This window comes from Medicago truncatula, chromosome 2 (genome assembly GCF_003473485.1).
Source record: "Medicago truncatula cultivar Jemalong A17 chromosome 2, MtrunA17r5.0-ANR, whole genome shotgun sequence".
NCBI classification, from domain to species: domain Eukaryota; kingdom Viridiplantae; phylum Streptophyta; class Magnoliopsida; order Fabales; family Fabaceae; genus Medicago; species Medicago truncatula.
Window position 1 is genome coordinate 23886165 of NC_053043.1, and position 15398 is coordinate 23901562.

The 15398-nt window shown below is 36.7% G+C and overlaps 1 protein-coding gene across 2 annotated transcripts; it reads right to left on the bottom strand.

The window, feature by feature from the left end:
* Positions 1-1715: 1715 nt before the first annotated feature.
* LOC25488378 (tRNA (carboxymethyluridine(34)-5-O)-methyltransferase) lies at positions 1716-4623 on the bottom strand. Of its 2 annotated transcripts, none has more exons than XR_003009443.2 (3): positions 2770-4623; positions 2522-2632; positions 1716-2242 (listed from the first exon to the last, which is right to left on the bottom strand). XR_003009443.2 is itself a non-coding variant. In XM_024776618.2 (3 exons), exons 2-3 carry the CDS (start codon positions 3684-3686, stop codon positions 2155-2157), a joined length of 1005 nt encoding a protein of 334 aa, XP_024632386.1. In that variant the 5' UTR covers positions 3687-3891; positions 4347-4607; the 3' UTR covers positions 1716-2154. The 2 variants fall into 2 exon arrangements, 1 of the variants encoding a protein (XP_024632386.1); XM_024776618.2 differs by lacking the exon at positions 2522-2632 and having other exon boundaries at positions 2770-3891; positions 4347-4607.
* Between the last annotated feature and the right edge of the window lie 10775 nt (positions 4624-15398).

Sequence of the window (15398 nt, forward strand, 5' to 3'; positions counted from 1 at the left end):
GTTTATACACAAAGATGTAATCATGTATATGTAAGGGTATAATCGGCGATTTGAGAGCAAAAGCAAATTTCCTCAAGTATGAAGTATGCTTTTATTTCTCTATATTAAAATCTATTTGTTCTCTCCTTTTTAATATAAACCTATGAATTTGACAATTTATCGTTTTAATAGCGACTCAAGTTCAAATAATAATAAGTTTTAGCAGTAAACAATTTTTTTTAAATACAACTCATTCAATTATATAACAAAGAATTAAAAAAACGATATTTAACCCGTGCTCTCGACATTATTTCAGAGAGGCTTTAGATCTATACTAGCCAGGACATGTGAGTTTGAAGCTGATCTCGGCTGGTATTATCAAGCCTGCACCAAGTGTGAGTCGAGGGTTACCACTGCGGCCGAGACTATCTATTGTGACAAACGCAAAATGCCCCGGAATACTGTTCCTAGGTAAGAAGCTATATAATAACGTTTATATACATACTATTTGTTTGGTTGTTTTTTAGATTGCTCATTGAGGAGTTTAAATTTGGTAGGTTTAAGATTCACGTTCAAGTGATCGACAACACTAGGTCAACTATGTTTATTTTGTTTGATCAAGTTGTTTCTTAGTTTGTAGGAAGAAGTGTTCAAGACTTGCTCTATGCAATGCAGAATGTATGCGCTTTTGTTTTGAATCGCACATATGTATACTATTATGATAACATTGCTTATTCACTTGCCAACTTGCTAATAATTTTGTATATGGGTTGTGACATTTAGGGTAATCCCTCCTCTTCGTATCCAATGGAATTTAATGCTTTTGTCGATAAAAGGATGCTATTTAAAGTGCAAGTCAGTGATGCCAATTTATTCCGCAATTCATCTTAATTATTATGATGTTTTCCTTTTGTGCAATATTCCTTAATTTACTCATTTTTCCTTTGAAACAATTTTTTTACAAGATATGTAATTCAACCCGTGCGAAGCACGGGTTTGTAACTAGTATGATTGGAAAATTATAGACTTGATGGAATTCTATAACTTGAGCAGGTATCATGGAATAAGATAAACCTCAAAACTCCTAAGTAGTTTTCCTTATATCTGTTGTAGTAGCCTTTTCTTTGTAGATGGATATAACCTTCTAGATATGTATATAGATTTGATGAATAATAAAAGAAGGAAAAAAGAGAGACGTAAGGTTGTATCTGTGTATGTGAACTTTTAATTTAATTGTATTATGTGAAATAATGTTGAGAATTTAGAAATATTATTTCTAACAATGATTGATGAAAGTAGTAACTTTTGTCCATAATGATTCATACAAATCGTCATTAGTACTAACTTTGGTGTACATATTTTTTCATTTATTATATTGAACCACATATAGTTTTGATGGGATTTCCTATTTCTAAAAAATTTACTTGCTTTCTGCTTGAATTTCGTTATCCTTGGGTTTACTTAGTTTGGTTTTTCTTTACAAATGTTCGGATTATGCAACCTTCGTTCTCAAGTTTACGAAGAATGACAATGTTCCGTAATTTGAACATCTCTCATTTGGAGCAAATTTTTTTAAAAAAATACGTAATTCAGCCCGTGCGAAGCACGGGTTTGTAGCTAGTAACATAAAATATTCATTGAATGACTCAAAGTGTATCAAATAACATTGTTGAAAATCATAGAAAGGAAGCTTCCCCTGTGAGAGTTTGACTTCCCTGGAGATTGAGAGTTTACACTGATAAGATAAGATGATGTGAGAGTTTGACTTCCTGGGAAATTGAGACCAATATGATGATATGCAATTCATATGACAAAATAGACTAATCCAAACAAAATTAAATTGTCCAAAACATTGTAACCAGCAACAACGCCAGCATACTCATAACAGCGGTGTCCTTTCTGCTCTAAAATTACAAGTTACAACAAAATTGGGTTTTGCAAATCAAAAAAAGGAAGAAAAATAAAAACACTAAGCTGGAATTGCTTGAAGAATGCAGCCTGATTTCGATGAAAAATTTCTCAGAGAATCAACACTAACAGTCTGAGTTCTGCAGTTGACCCTTTTTATAATGTTACTATATCTTGCCTGTTATACTCACTTGGGGATGATAAGTTGGAGAAACGAGCAGTAGCCAAATTTTGTTCCCTAAGATATAACTGAGGTTTCTTTCTTTATCATGATGTCTTCTCTAGAATAATACACCAGTTGGATTTATCAAAAAACTGATCAACAACTCTAGCATTGGTTATTCCATTTGTCAAGCTGCAAAAGGAAGTGAAATAAATTAGACATTAGAATTGCATATTGCACGTAAAGATGTTAAGTCACTTAAAACCCTTCTAAAAATTGAAATATAGAGTATCAGGACCCTAATATTATTAAAGCAAGCCAGCACAAGAAGCACGAGGCTAGCAAAAACAATGAACAACAAGAAAGATAGGCGCCGTATATAGGCAGAACACCCGCTAAAAAGCAAACAAACCCCAAAAAAAACAGCCAAGGCACAAACTGGGCTAAAAGGAAAGAGAGCCCAGCACCAACCAAAAACTAGACAGCAAAGCCTGCAGGCCTCCAAAAAACCCAGCTGAAACCCAACTGCTGTCTGCACCCTATGAGGCAAGAAACACAGCACAGCAGCTGTCAACAAGGTCCCTAAAACAGCCAAGGCACAAACACAGCTACATGAATCAAATCACGTCGTAATGTTCTCTGAGTAACTAAACAAGCAATGACTAAAAGATATGTTTCATATTTATATGAAAAATTCTAATGAAGTGGGAAGACATTACCTTTCAAGCTCGCCTTCACTAAAAACATGATAATATCTGTTATACACTACAGCACCCTTTACGTCATCTTTAGTAGCAAGACCAGTAGCCAAAGCATGAGCAGAAGCGCCACTGACTTCAGCACGATGATAAGGTAAATGCCAAGGAACAAAATACTCCTGTTGATTCTTCACATTCTTTTCTTCCTTCAAATCTCCTGAAATTTCAGACTTATCGCAAACTTTCATCTCCTCACCACCCAAACCACTCTCCTCACTTTCCGGAATACTTTCCAACGACAACGAAGAAGACACCCGAGTAGCACGTGGACTTCCCGGTCCCTGCCACTCTTCAACATACTTCTCAGCAAGCGGAGTCCATTTCTTAACCAACGCTTCATCCTCTTGCTCAACAGCCCAAACAGTAATCAAAACAAGCCCACCCTTTTTAACAACCCTGACCAACTCTTCAATCGCTTTTCGCCGTCTATTCTCGGTACTCAAATGATGCAACACAGCAATAGATATAGCAGCATCACCAAAACCAGTTCTATAGGGAAGATTAACAGCATCTGCAACAAGAACCTCATTTCCTCTATCTAAACATATCTTAATCAATGAAGGACTAATATCACATCCTATAAAAAAACAATCTTGATTAAACCCGAGATACTTCCCATTCCCACATCCTGCATCCAAGATCAATGATCCTGGATGCAAATTTTGTAGAAATTCAGCAACTTTCGGCCATTTCGCATAACGGGTCGAACTAAAATGTGGGGCAATTGCATCATAAACATGGTGAACAAACTTTTTTTCAATTTCAGGGGTGGATTTCACACTTATAGATGATGCTGCAGCTGGTGGTGCTGATGCTGCTGCTGATGATGAATTGTGTGTGATGTAAGATTCATCAGATTTAGTGTTGATTTGTTTCATTGAAGTGAATCGTGAAATACTAATAGTAATGTGAAAATTGAGGAATCTGGTTGGTTTCAGTTTTAAGGCAATAAAAGCTATGTTGTTGAGAAATAAGAAAGAAGAGGGAAAACCTGAATGAGTTTGTGGCGATTATTTGCGTCGGTGATGAGAAATTCCGGCGGCGTTTGTGGCGATTATTTGCGTTGGTGATGAGAAATTCCAACTAGTTTATTTTGTGAAAAACAAAATAAATTTTATGACACATTTTTTGGATCAAAATACTGCAAAGTTATGAAGATAATGATGAACACTATGAACTTCTGGAAATTTTTCCAGCAATGGTTATATTCAAAAATCTAGCAAAAATTTGGTAAAACCTTAATCTAATAGACGAATTTTGCAAAGAAATATGATACCATTACTCTTGTTTCCTAGCAATCAATCTCAAATATCACAGACACAAACACACATATATCAAAGCTTCCAAGAAAACCAATAATTGCAAAAAACTCATACCAAAATTAAAACTAAAATTCCACTTCAAACACAACACTAAGACCATATACACTTCAAATCACCTTAGACAAAAATAATTGACAAAAATCAACAAAAGATTGGCATGAAAGAGAGAGATACACGGAGATTGTTGTGAGAGAAAGAGAGAGGCCTGGAGAGTACCGTGAAAGAGAGAGAGAGCCGTGAGAGACAAAAAATCACATAAGAGAGAGCCGTACGTGGTTATGGAAGGAGGATTGAGGAGGATTGTGATTTAGGGTTTGTGGGTGAGAGAGAAACAGAAACCTATACTTTTGATGTTCTGGCAGTTTCTTCTTAAAAAGGAATTGAAAAAAACGTGTGTTGTTACTGCACAGCGGTTTTCCTTAAAAAAAAATTGAAAAAAATACAAATATATATTAGCTGGGAATCGAACATGGGACCTGTTAGTGCGTAACGATTTTTTTAAGAAAAATATATCGTGCAGGTGCAGGGGATTGAACTCAGGACTCAGGATGTGAAGAATTACCAATAACTGCTTTACAACTTGGCTCGACTGAAATCAATTATTAAACAGCGTTTTTCGAATATCATAAGTGCTATCTTTCTCGAGCATACTGTAGCGCTATTTAAGGTTGATTCGTTTATAACGTTTTTCATCAAAAGCACTAAATCCGATTAATACTGATTTTTTTAAATATGTATTATTTTTATTGAATCTATGCTGGCGCTTTTTCTACAAAACGCTATATAAATTTAGTATCATAGAAAGCTCTTTTTTAGAAAAGCACTATCTAAAGCCTCCGTGTTTTGGTTTATAGCGCTTTCATGTTAAAAGCGTTATTTATGGGGCACTATATTTTCTCAATTTTGTAGTAGTCACTTATAAGATCTTCAATACTTAGTGTTTAAATCTTTAGATTCCTCAATAGTAGTAACTTTAGGTCTCCACCTAGCAGGTAAGCTTCTTAGGATCTTGCTCACATGATCAGAAGCTACATAGCTTTTCTTCAGAATTTGAAGTCCAGAGACTAGAGTCTGAAACCTTGAGTACATAGCCTCAATGCTTTCATCATCTTTCATTCTGAACAATTCATACTAATGAACAAGCATGGTAGCTTTAGCTTCTCTGACTTTCTTGTTTCCTTCATAGTTTGCACACAAGGAAGCAAACATTGCTTTAGCAGTAGATTTATCACTCATTTTTAGATATTGAATGTGAGGCAAAGCAGCAACAAGAATGCCTCTGATCTTGTGATGTTTCTTTCTATCAATAAATAGCAGTTCCTTCTTCATCAAGGGCCAAGTCACCAACACTATCTTGAAGAACATCCCAGAGTTCCTCATCTAAATCCATGATGTAACTATACATTTTGGTTTTCCACGAAGAGAAGTATTCAGGATCTCCATTAAACCTTGGAGCTTTGTTGTTGGATTCAGATGACTTATCATCAGAAGTTCCAGAATCATATGCAACAACATTGTGACTAGAACCAACAACATTTGTTACATTGTTGTTAGCCTGTATTTTCAACAGGCTATAGTAAATGCGGTCAATGAAGTTTGACCCAGAATTCAAAGAGAACGAAGCAAGCTCAAGTCTCAAGTTCGACAGTCAAAGTGAAGACCAGAAGATTTGCTGATCGAAAGGATGGTTCGACGGAGCGAAGAAAACATCAAAGAGCGGTTGGCATTGCAAAGAGGAGCTAAATGGCGAATTCTCGTCGAAGAGGTGTTATTTGGAATTCAAATACGCCCGTAGCGGTTATTAGCGCATACATCCTAAACGTGTCTGTAGGCAGTTACTTAGTATAAATAGCAATTTCCTCTATGAAAAATGGGTCACAATTCAAACATACCGAAAGCTTACACGCTCAAACTATCCGCACACACAAAGGAGAAACGAGTAAACAAGCCATAGCTTATGAATCTTTGTACCAACTCTTTTTTTTACATTCATTTACTCTAATGCAATTTCTAGTTTAGCTCTTTAGTCTAGACTCTTTTTTCTTTTTCCTTTATCCTTTAAATCCTTTGCATATATCCATTGAAGATAATCTCAACGGTTCTCACCCTGTTTTTGGATTTCGACGGTTTTATTCATAGTTCGCTAAAATAGTTACCAAACGAAGTTGAACAATCAAACACAAACGGTATTGAGATTTGCTGGTTTATCTCGCTCGCTCGCCCTCGTCTTGAAACCAGTTCATTTGTTTACCGAAATCCAGGGTAAACAAATTGGCACTCCCGGTGGGACGATTTGTGTTTTTGTCTAAAGTTGTTCCTTGTGTTCAATCTTCAGTGATTTTTGTTGTGTATGTTCTTGAGGAGTAGAAAGAAACTTCCAGAAATGGTACGTTCTACTCGCAGTAATGATCCCCCATCAAGCCCAACAAGGGCATCTATGGATAATTCATCATTAAATATAAATCCACAACAAAGTCCACATACAACGCCATCCCATGGCACAAACGTTGATGAAACGGTGGGGGCAACAATTCCCACTCATCTTTGGCGCTCCTCCAAGGCAAAATGTGCAAATACCTCAAGTTTAGAATCATCGGCATGTTGAAATGCCTGTCAATAGACCTAATGCTAAAAATCTTATCAATCCGGTGCCCCAACCTATGGTCGAACCACCAGCGCCAGAGGTACAGGAAAGAGTTCCAATTTTGGTTCAAAGGAACCAAGATCCTGATCAAATAGTTAGGCAAGCCCAACAAGTTAATTTGGAGGGTCAAAACAATATTGCCAACGTAGTCGAAATCCCTTTGACTCAAAATGGTTTCAATTTGGGTCTGCATAGACCTTATTTCGTGTCACCTTTACCTGAGCATGTGACAATGGAGGAATTACCCAGGGGTTGGAAAATCCCTAAATTCACCAAGTTTGGTGGAGAAACTAACGAATCCACTGTTGAACATATCGCTCCTTACTTGACAGAAACGAGTGACATAGCAAACAATGAGAACTTGAGAATGAAATTCTTCCCAAGTTCATTAACAAAGAATGCCTTTACTTGGTATACAATGTTGCCTCCAGGGTCCATCTTTACTTGGAGTCAATTAGAAAAGGCTATCCATGAATAGTTCTACATGGGACAATCTAAGATTAGTCTCAAAGAATTGGCAAGTGTTCGACGTAAAATGACAGAATCTATTGACGATTACTTGAATAGATTTAGGCTTCTCAAAATGTTTTACGCAAGTGCCTGAACATGAATTAATCAAAATGGCTACTAGCGGTCTAGACTATTCAATTCGAAAGAAATTAGATACTCAGTATCTAAGAGATATGGTACAACTAGCAGATAGAGTCCGACAAGTCGAAAGACTTAAAGTTGAAAAGGCAAGGGCTAGCAAGTATGGTGGTAAAATAAAGAAAGTTGCTTATGTCGATACTAACGACAACGACCAAGATTTCGACGTTGGTTGGAGTCCTATTGAGAAAAGCGAAGTTAGTATCGTTGAACTGCGGCCAGGAACCCCATTCGTATGTAAATTGTTGAAACCTTCAAATAAGAAGAATCCTGAGGAACCAAAAAATGACAAGTTTGTGTCTAAAACATACACATTCGATGTCACCAAATGTGATGAGATTTTTGATCTGCTCGTCGAAGAAGGCATAATGATAGTGCCTAATGGTTTGAAAATACCTCCTCTTAAGAAAAGACAAAAAAGATGATATTGTAAATTCCATGGTAATTTTGGTCATGACACATCTCGTTGCGTGGTTTTCAGGGACTCAGTGCAAAAAAAGTACTAAACGAAGGCAGGCTAAAGTTTGGAGATAAACCAAAGCAGCCTATGCAAGTTGATATTGATCCTTTGGTCAGATTCCATGTACCTGGAAGTTGCAGGCTTAAACATGGTGGAAATATCTGAGATCGATCTTATAACGACTACTGATCGTCCAAAGGTTGATGTCGAAATGGTTATTGAAGGCCATAGATGTGCTCATACAGTAATTACTGAAGATCAGTATAAAGAAAAAATACAAGTGGTATTTCCTAAAGCTGAAGAAGATCTCATTGATTTTCTTAACAGATGTAAAATCTCTGGTTCTTCGGTTATGTTGTGTCCTAGATGTAGCGCTGTTTTTGAGAAGAATGTTGAAGGCTTTGACCCAAAACGAAGCGAAAAGGAAAATGGGCTGACAAAAGACCTAAGTTCAGTTTCGACAAAGCGAACATTCCTTTCAAAGACACGTCCCCAACTGCAAAGCAGAAGAAGGGACCAGTAAAATCCTTCACCCCTCCCTCCAAATCACCAAATAATCAATGGATATTTTCTAGAGGTAAGAAACCCAATCATAAGTCTCCACCTAAAAAATGGGTCGAGAAAGTCAATGGAAAATCTTCAACTGAGCAGTGGGTATCTTCTAGTGGGAAGAGAAATACTTGATATAACAATCAGAATGGGATGTTTGATAAAAAAACAAGAAGAAACATCTGATTCAAAAAGGTTCGTCCATAACGTCAACTACAAAGGAAGAAATCCTATGACAAAAACTCAGTGGCCAAGATTTCAGCGTTAGAAGAAGAATGATGCCTTCAAGGACGTTCCGAACATTGAGAAAAATGTTGACAAAGGGAAGAGCCAAGAACCAGCTTTCTTCGACGCGTTTAGAAAGCCTGCTACTGAGAAAATCTTTCCTCCACTTTCAGTTGTGAAGAAAGGCCTTTCGGTCGAAGATAAAGAACTAACTTTGAATTTCACTGATTCCGAAGTTAGCCTCAATATAATTCTTGTCATATCAATGCTTATGATTGAATATGACGTTATATCAGAGGTTATGGAGGATGAAGAGGATTTTATTGAAGAAATGACGGCTCACCAGCCAAATTGTTATTACGTGATGGATAATGGTTGTGTAGAAGGCCAACAAGCTATGTTCGAAAGACCTGATCATCACATGCAACATCATCTTAAACATTTGTTCTTCTCGGCTAAGATTAATGATGTTGGAATAAACAAGGTGCAGGTAGATGGAGGTGCAACGGTAAATCTATTGCCGCACTGTCTCTTAAAAAAGATTGGCTTGTCAGAAACTGATTTGAAGCCACACAATGTAGTTCTTTGCAACTACGAAGGGAAATCTGGAAGTTCCCTCGGTGCTATTGAAGTTGACCTGGTGGTAGGAACTGTCAAAAGGCCAACTTTATTTTTGGTAGTTGAGTCAAAGGGTAACTACAATTTCCTACTTGGCAGAGAGTGGATACATAGTGTTGGAGTTGTTCCTTCAACAATGCACCAAAGACTCTCACTTTGGAAGGACTATGGTGTGCTGGAAAACATCGTAGCAAACCAAAGTTACTATGTGGTTGAGGTTGCAAACATCACAAAGAAAACCTTCGACAAACAATTAGCAAGAATTGGGCCATGTCCTATTTCTGCAATTGGTTATGAGAACCATGACAATTTCCTTTGGTCAATGAAATTGCATCCAAGAGATGGTTTCATTTGGAAGAAGGAATGTGATGAAGGTGATGTGATGAGGACTAGAACCTATATGTATCCAAGAACCCTAGCCTGGGGGCATCCTGAAATTGGAGTCTCACCATCTAGGTGGGAAGATGTCAGCGTTGATGACGACTGAACCTAATGTTTGGGAAAATACTACGGCTTATGTAGCCGAAAACAATGAAAAAGCGGCTTTGGAAGCCGAGATCAAACAAGAAAGATCAATCAAGGATGCTGATGATGACTTCCGATTCAGTTCGATTGAAAGCCAAATATTAGACTGTATCTGTGATAATGAACCTTTAGGTTTCAAGAAATATCCAATGGGATCAACTGAGAAAATGAAGGCTCGGGACCTTTTAGAAGAAGTTGATATAGGTGATCGTTCAATAAATAGACCAACTTATATTAGCACCAAGATTGACAGAGACTTCAAAATTCAAATTGTTGAATTGTTGAAGAAATACAAAGACTTTTTTCGCTTGGGATTACAATGAAATGCTAGGTTTGAGTCGAGATGTGGTAGAACTTAAGTTACCAATTCGACCTGACAAAAAGCCATTGAAACAGACTCCAAAAAGGTTTGCACCACAAATCCAGTCGAAGATCAAAGAAGAAATCGAGAGATTGCTGAAATGCGGCTTCATCAGAACTGCAAGGTTTATAGATTGGCTAAATAATATTGTTCCTGTTGTTAAGAAAAATGGGACTCTTAGAGTCTATATAGATTTTAGAGACTTGAACTTAGCTACCCCAAAAGATGAATACCCTATTCCAGTGGCAGAAATGCTTGTTGATTCTACAACATGCCATGAATATTTAAGCTTGTTAGATGGCTATTCTGGGTACAATCAAGTATACATTGTTGAAGAAGACATTTCTAAGACTGCTTTTAGATATCCAGGGGCTTTGGGTTGTTATGAATGGATAGTTATGCCTTTTGGTCTAAAAAATGCTAGTGCTTGCTATCAAAGAGCAATGAATTCTATGTTTCATGATTTTATAGGGAAATTTATGCAAATTTACATAGATGACATTGTTGTTAAATCATCTGCTGAGAAGGATCACTTAGATCACCTTTAAAGATCGTTCGAAAGAATGAGAAAATAAGGATTGAAAATGAATCCAGTAAAATGTGCTTTTGGTGTGCGTGCAGACGACTTCTTAGGTTTTGTTGTGCATAAAAACAACATTGAAATTAATCAAAACAAAACAAAGGCAATTTTGGAGACAAAACTGCCTTCGACAAAAAAAGAGCTTCAATCTTTGTTGGGAAAAATCAACTTTCTCAGAAGATTCATTTCGAATCTAAATGGCAAAACTGAAGTTTTCTCACCACTATTGCGACTGAAGAAATAAGATGTTTTCAAATGGGAACCAGAACATCAAAAAGAATTCGATGACATCAAGGCTTATTTGATAAACCCTCATATTTTGTTCCTCCTTTTAGGAATAAAGTAATGAAATTGTATATAGTTGCTTCAAATAATACCATAGGAAGTATACTAGCACAAGAAGATGAAAATGGCATAGAAAGAGCCATTTACTATCTTAGTAGGGTTTTAAATGATGCTGAAACAAGATATCATCCAAAGTGAAAAATTGTGTCTAAACTTAAGCAATATATAAAGCCTATTGATGTTTATGTTTATTACTTTGGCATAATCAAGCATATGCTTTTAAAGCTAATACTTGCCTTAAATGAGTTTGATTCAAACAAATTGTCAACACCAAAACTTGGGGGGGGGGGGGGGGGGGGGGCCAAGGGAATCAAATGGTGAAATTTTTGAAAATTCTGTTAAATTTTTTGTCATTGACAATTTAAATGGGAAATATTCAAATAAATCTAGACCATTACCCCAAGAACCTAGAACAATTTCGAATCAATTCGAAAAGAGAATCAAAATATGGCATTAAGAAATTGAAGCCAGCTAATGGCCAATTTACAAATATGTCGAATGATCTCAATGCAAGCACTAACTCTTCAAACATTCATTCGACATGCTTACTACGGAAAATAAAATAAGCCCTAAGTTTAATCTAATGGTCATAAAAGACTGGCCCGAAGTTGAACATTCTTCAAAAAGAATGGAGTTCAACGTCGAAACGACATAGAATGCAGACTTCAGTTTGAGAATATTCACGATCCTTCACGAGGTCAGGCCAATAGTAGCCAAGCATTCTCCCGTCTCCTTTGCATGTGTTTTTCGATTGGCAAAGAGACCACACGACCAAGCCATCAGACATTGGTAAGGTTTCCCAGTAGCGACGGGCACGAGCGGAAGCCTAATATGGGGTTCCCCAGCCAATTATGTGATCCCGAAGTACTTCGAGTATCTGGGCTTTGAAAAATTTAGTGAATGTGGAGACCGCTTGTTCAATTTCTTCACCTCCTGTAGAAGAAGTGTCCAACATCATCAGAAAATAGGCTGCAACCTTAGACCCAGAAGTAGACGCAAGCTTCAAAATGCGTTTGGCTTCTGCTACATCAGGTTCGACATCGTACATGATATCAAGCATCCTATAGAGAAAGTTGAATTGGGAAGTAGGTATTTCATCATTATGAATCGTATCTGCATGTTCTGGAGGCAGAGACCTAAGAACAGCGGGGAGCCTACAAATTCCTAAGTGGTTTTTTAAGGTCCGCATGAAACTGAAGAGAGGTTGTATACCATGTTCCGCAACTTTCTTTGCAATAAGGATGATGATGTCTTCAATAAGGAAGTCCATGTTTTCGGAAATGCGAAAGATGGGTTTCAGAAGAAGGTGATTTCTAGGTAAAAAGTTTAAGAAGTTCAGAAATGGTTTGGTGAAGGAATTGAATTGGTTTATATAACCTTGGAAAATGAAGATAGTGGTAGATAACCGCTTAAGTCGTGCAAATCAATGATGGCCACGTGGCCACTACTTTTTAATCCAACTTCTTGGAGAAGGTTGAAAGTTTTTAAGACTTTTTATTGTGAAAAAGAAAAAAAGGCTATTCTTCCCGGAAGTATTTATGGTGGATTCGAACTAACTAATATCGTTTTATTTTCCTAAGAAATTCTCAGGGATTTCGATTCATATTAAATTGGAAAGGGAATAAAATAAACAATTTAGAAGTTCAAACGGCATAGACCGTTAAAAGATCCAATAAAATTACAAACTAAAGGGACAGAAGAAAAATACTTGGGAATTACAGAAGCATTAAATCTCAAATTCATGCTTTAAAATGTTGAAATATGCTTTCGGTTAAGCAAATTTGCTGCCGAAATAGTCGGATTCAATGGTCAGTCTAGAAATTTCGGCGTTCCTTTTATAAAGTTCACCAGCTTTCTCGATGGCAAGGTTTGCTTCCTTCCTAAGTTCGTCATCATAATTCAACAACATTTGCTTCTCCACCTCTAAATCTTGAATGGCTCTCTTATGATCAACAACGGCTTGATCATACTTCCCAATACTGTCTTGAACATTGGGGGTTTTCCTTTTAAAGTTATCGACCTTTTTCTTGATCACTGAGATCGCAGCTAAAAGGTCATCCTTTTGCTTTACGTGGTCTGCGAGAGTGTTTAGGTCATCTCTATATCGTTGAACACTGACGACAACTTGATCGAAAAAAGGTTCTAGTTCAACAGCAAATTTGATGAACTTATGGTCGAGAGAAGAAGTAGTAAGCATGTGCAACAAATCTTTGATTTTAGGAACTCTACTCTCATCTTGTTCAATCACTTGACACAAGTTTGGTTCCAAAATCCCAGTATGAAGTTCATTGAGTAAATTTGCTTTAAAATTTTGTGAAAACTGATCGAACTTCTCAATCAAGGCATTTGCACCAGTTTTTAGTAAAAGAACATCCATGCTCCAAATGACCTCGAGGGCTCCATATGGATCTTGTTCCATCAATTCGAGGAGTTCCACAGTGCTTGACGGTACCTTCAATGGGGTGGGAATTTCCAGATCAGTAGAATCATGTTGTGATTCGTTCACAGTTGTTTCGAAAACTTTGAGAATCCCGAAATCATTAGAAGGTTCTGAATGTGTTTTCTCCGGATCATCATTATTTTCTGGGAGAGTAGGCTTGGTTGTTGTTCGATTTTCAGAAATAGACTGGATAGATCGTTTGAAAGTGGAACAAGGTGTTGATTCATTGTTTCTTTAAGCTTTGTTAGTTTCGATATCCTAAAACATAATGGGCGAAGTTAGTATAAAAATACTGGGAAACAATTTAAAGTCAAAATAAATACCTTTGATACGGAATCTCCAACATGAGAATGAGCACTAAGAGATTTGGTGTTCTTGCGGTTTTGATCATGGTCATTATGCAGATTTTCCTGAGAATGACCAGGAGATTGTTGCTCACTTTCAATTGAAACCTTCTCGCAAGCATGATTTCCTTTCCTTTTCCTTTCGATCTTCACTCTAATATCAGTTGTAGTCTTAGTAGCTTCGGTTGATTCAAGTTGGGTCCCAGATTGTGAAAGAAAGCAAAGAATTCGGGCTAATCATTTTTTCCATTCGAAGGCAAAAAGAAAACCAATGTATGCGAAGATAGTGCAATCTTACATGGTCAGAAGTTTGCTTTGTTTTCTTAAAAAAGAGTTCTAAATTGGCAACATCTTTCTTTTTGCGGTCCTCTCTGATCCTGGTAGAAGACCTAGTTCTTGACGACTCCTCAGCTTTGTTTTTTCGTCCTTCGAAATAAAGAAAGTTAGAAAAGACATGTATGAAGAAAAACAAAGTTCATATTGAAAATTCGAAGGAGGAACAACACACCTTTGTTTTTCCGACATTTTTCTTGCAAGGAAGTAAAATCAGAAACCAATCAGAGAGCAGGTTATCTAGATTCGCTCTTTCGCTGTCATCAAAATAATATTTTTGTCACCACACAAAAAACGACTGAGTACATTTGTACGAAAGTTCAAAGTGGAAAGGTAGAAAGTTCGGGAAATCTTTGTTGAACTTTGACAAGATGGTTCGCCATTGAGCTTCAGTTCTCGATTTCCTCATATCTTGTTTAGAATGATAGAATGCACAAGGACGAACCTGAACCAAACCGAATTTCAAAGCTACAAGATTAGGCTGATAACCATAAACCCCGAAGGAATTTGTCGAAGCACTGGGAGTAGTCCTGCTAAAAAGAAACTTCGGAGTCAAGTAAGCTTTTCAGATGCCGTTTGCCTCATCTTCGAATCTGACATCTTTCGCAGGGAATTCTCTAACGTACCAAGATTGTAACGCCCACTTTGATTTATTTAATTATTTTGTTGAAATTAGAGTCTATTAAGATGATTTAGATGATTTGTATGATTGATGTGAATTATGTGATTTAATGAGCTGTTATGACTTATTTTATTGTTTAATAAAATAAGATTTGAAAATAAAATAAATATTGAGTTGAGGGGTTGTTTTGAGATTTTAGAGTTTTGTGGGAAAAAGAGGAATAAGATAAAATAGATGGGAAGAGATATAAATAGGTGAGACCTAGGTTTAGAAAAGTTTTAACATACGATCAATTTTGGAGAAAAGGGAGAAAAGTCAAGAGAAGAGAAGAGGACAAAGTAGAGGCTGCGATTTCAAATTATTAAGGTAAGGGTGAGACTAGCATTCAATTCTATTAAGTCTGTAATTCTGATGATTAAATTTAACAAGTGTAGAATTAGTTTTAGAGAATTGGAGAATTAGGTGAAAGTGAGAAATTGATGATTAATTGATGAAAAGTTGTTAGATTGATGTAGAAACTGTGTACAGACCTTAGATAATCCATAGGATGATTACAGGAATCAGTTTTAAGGTT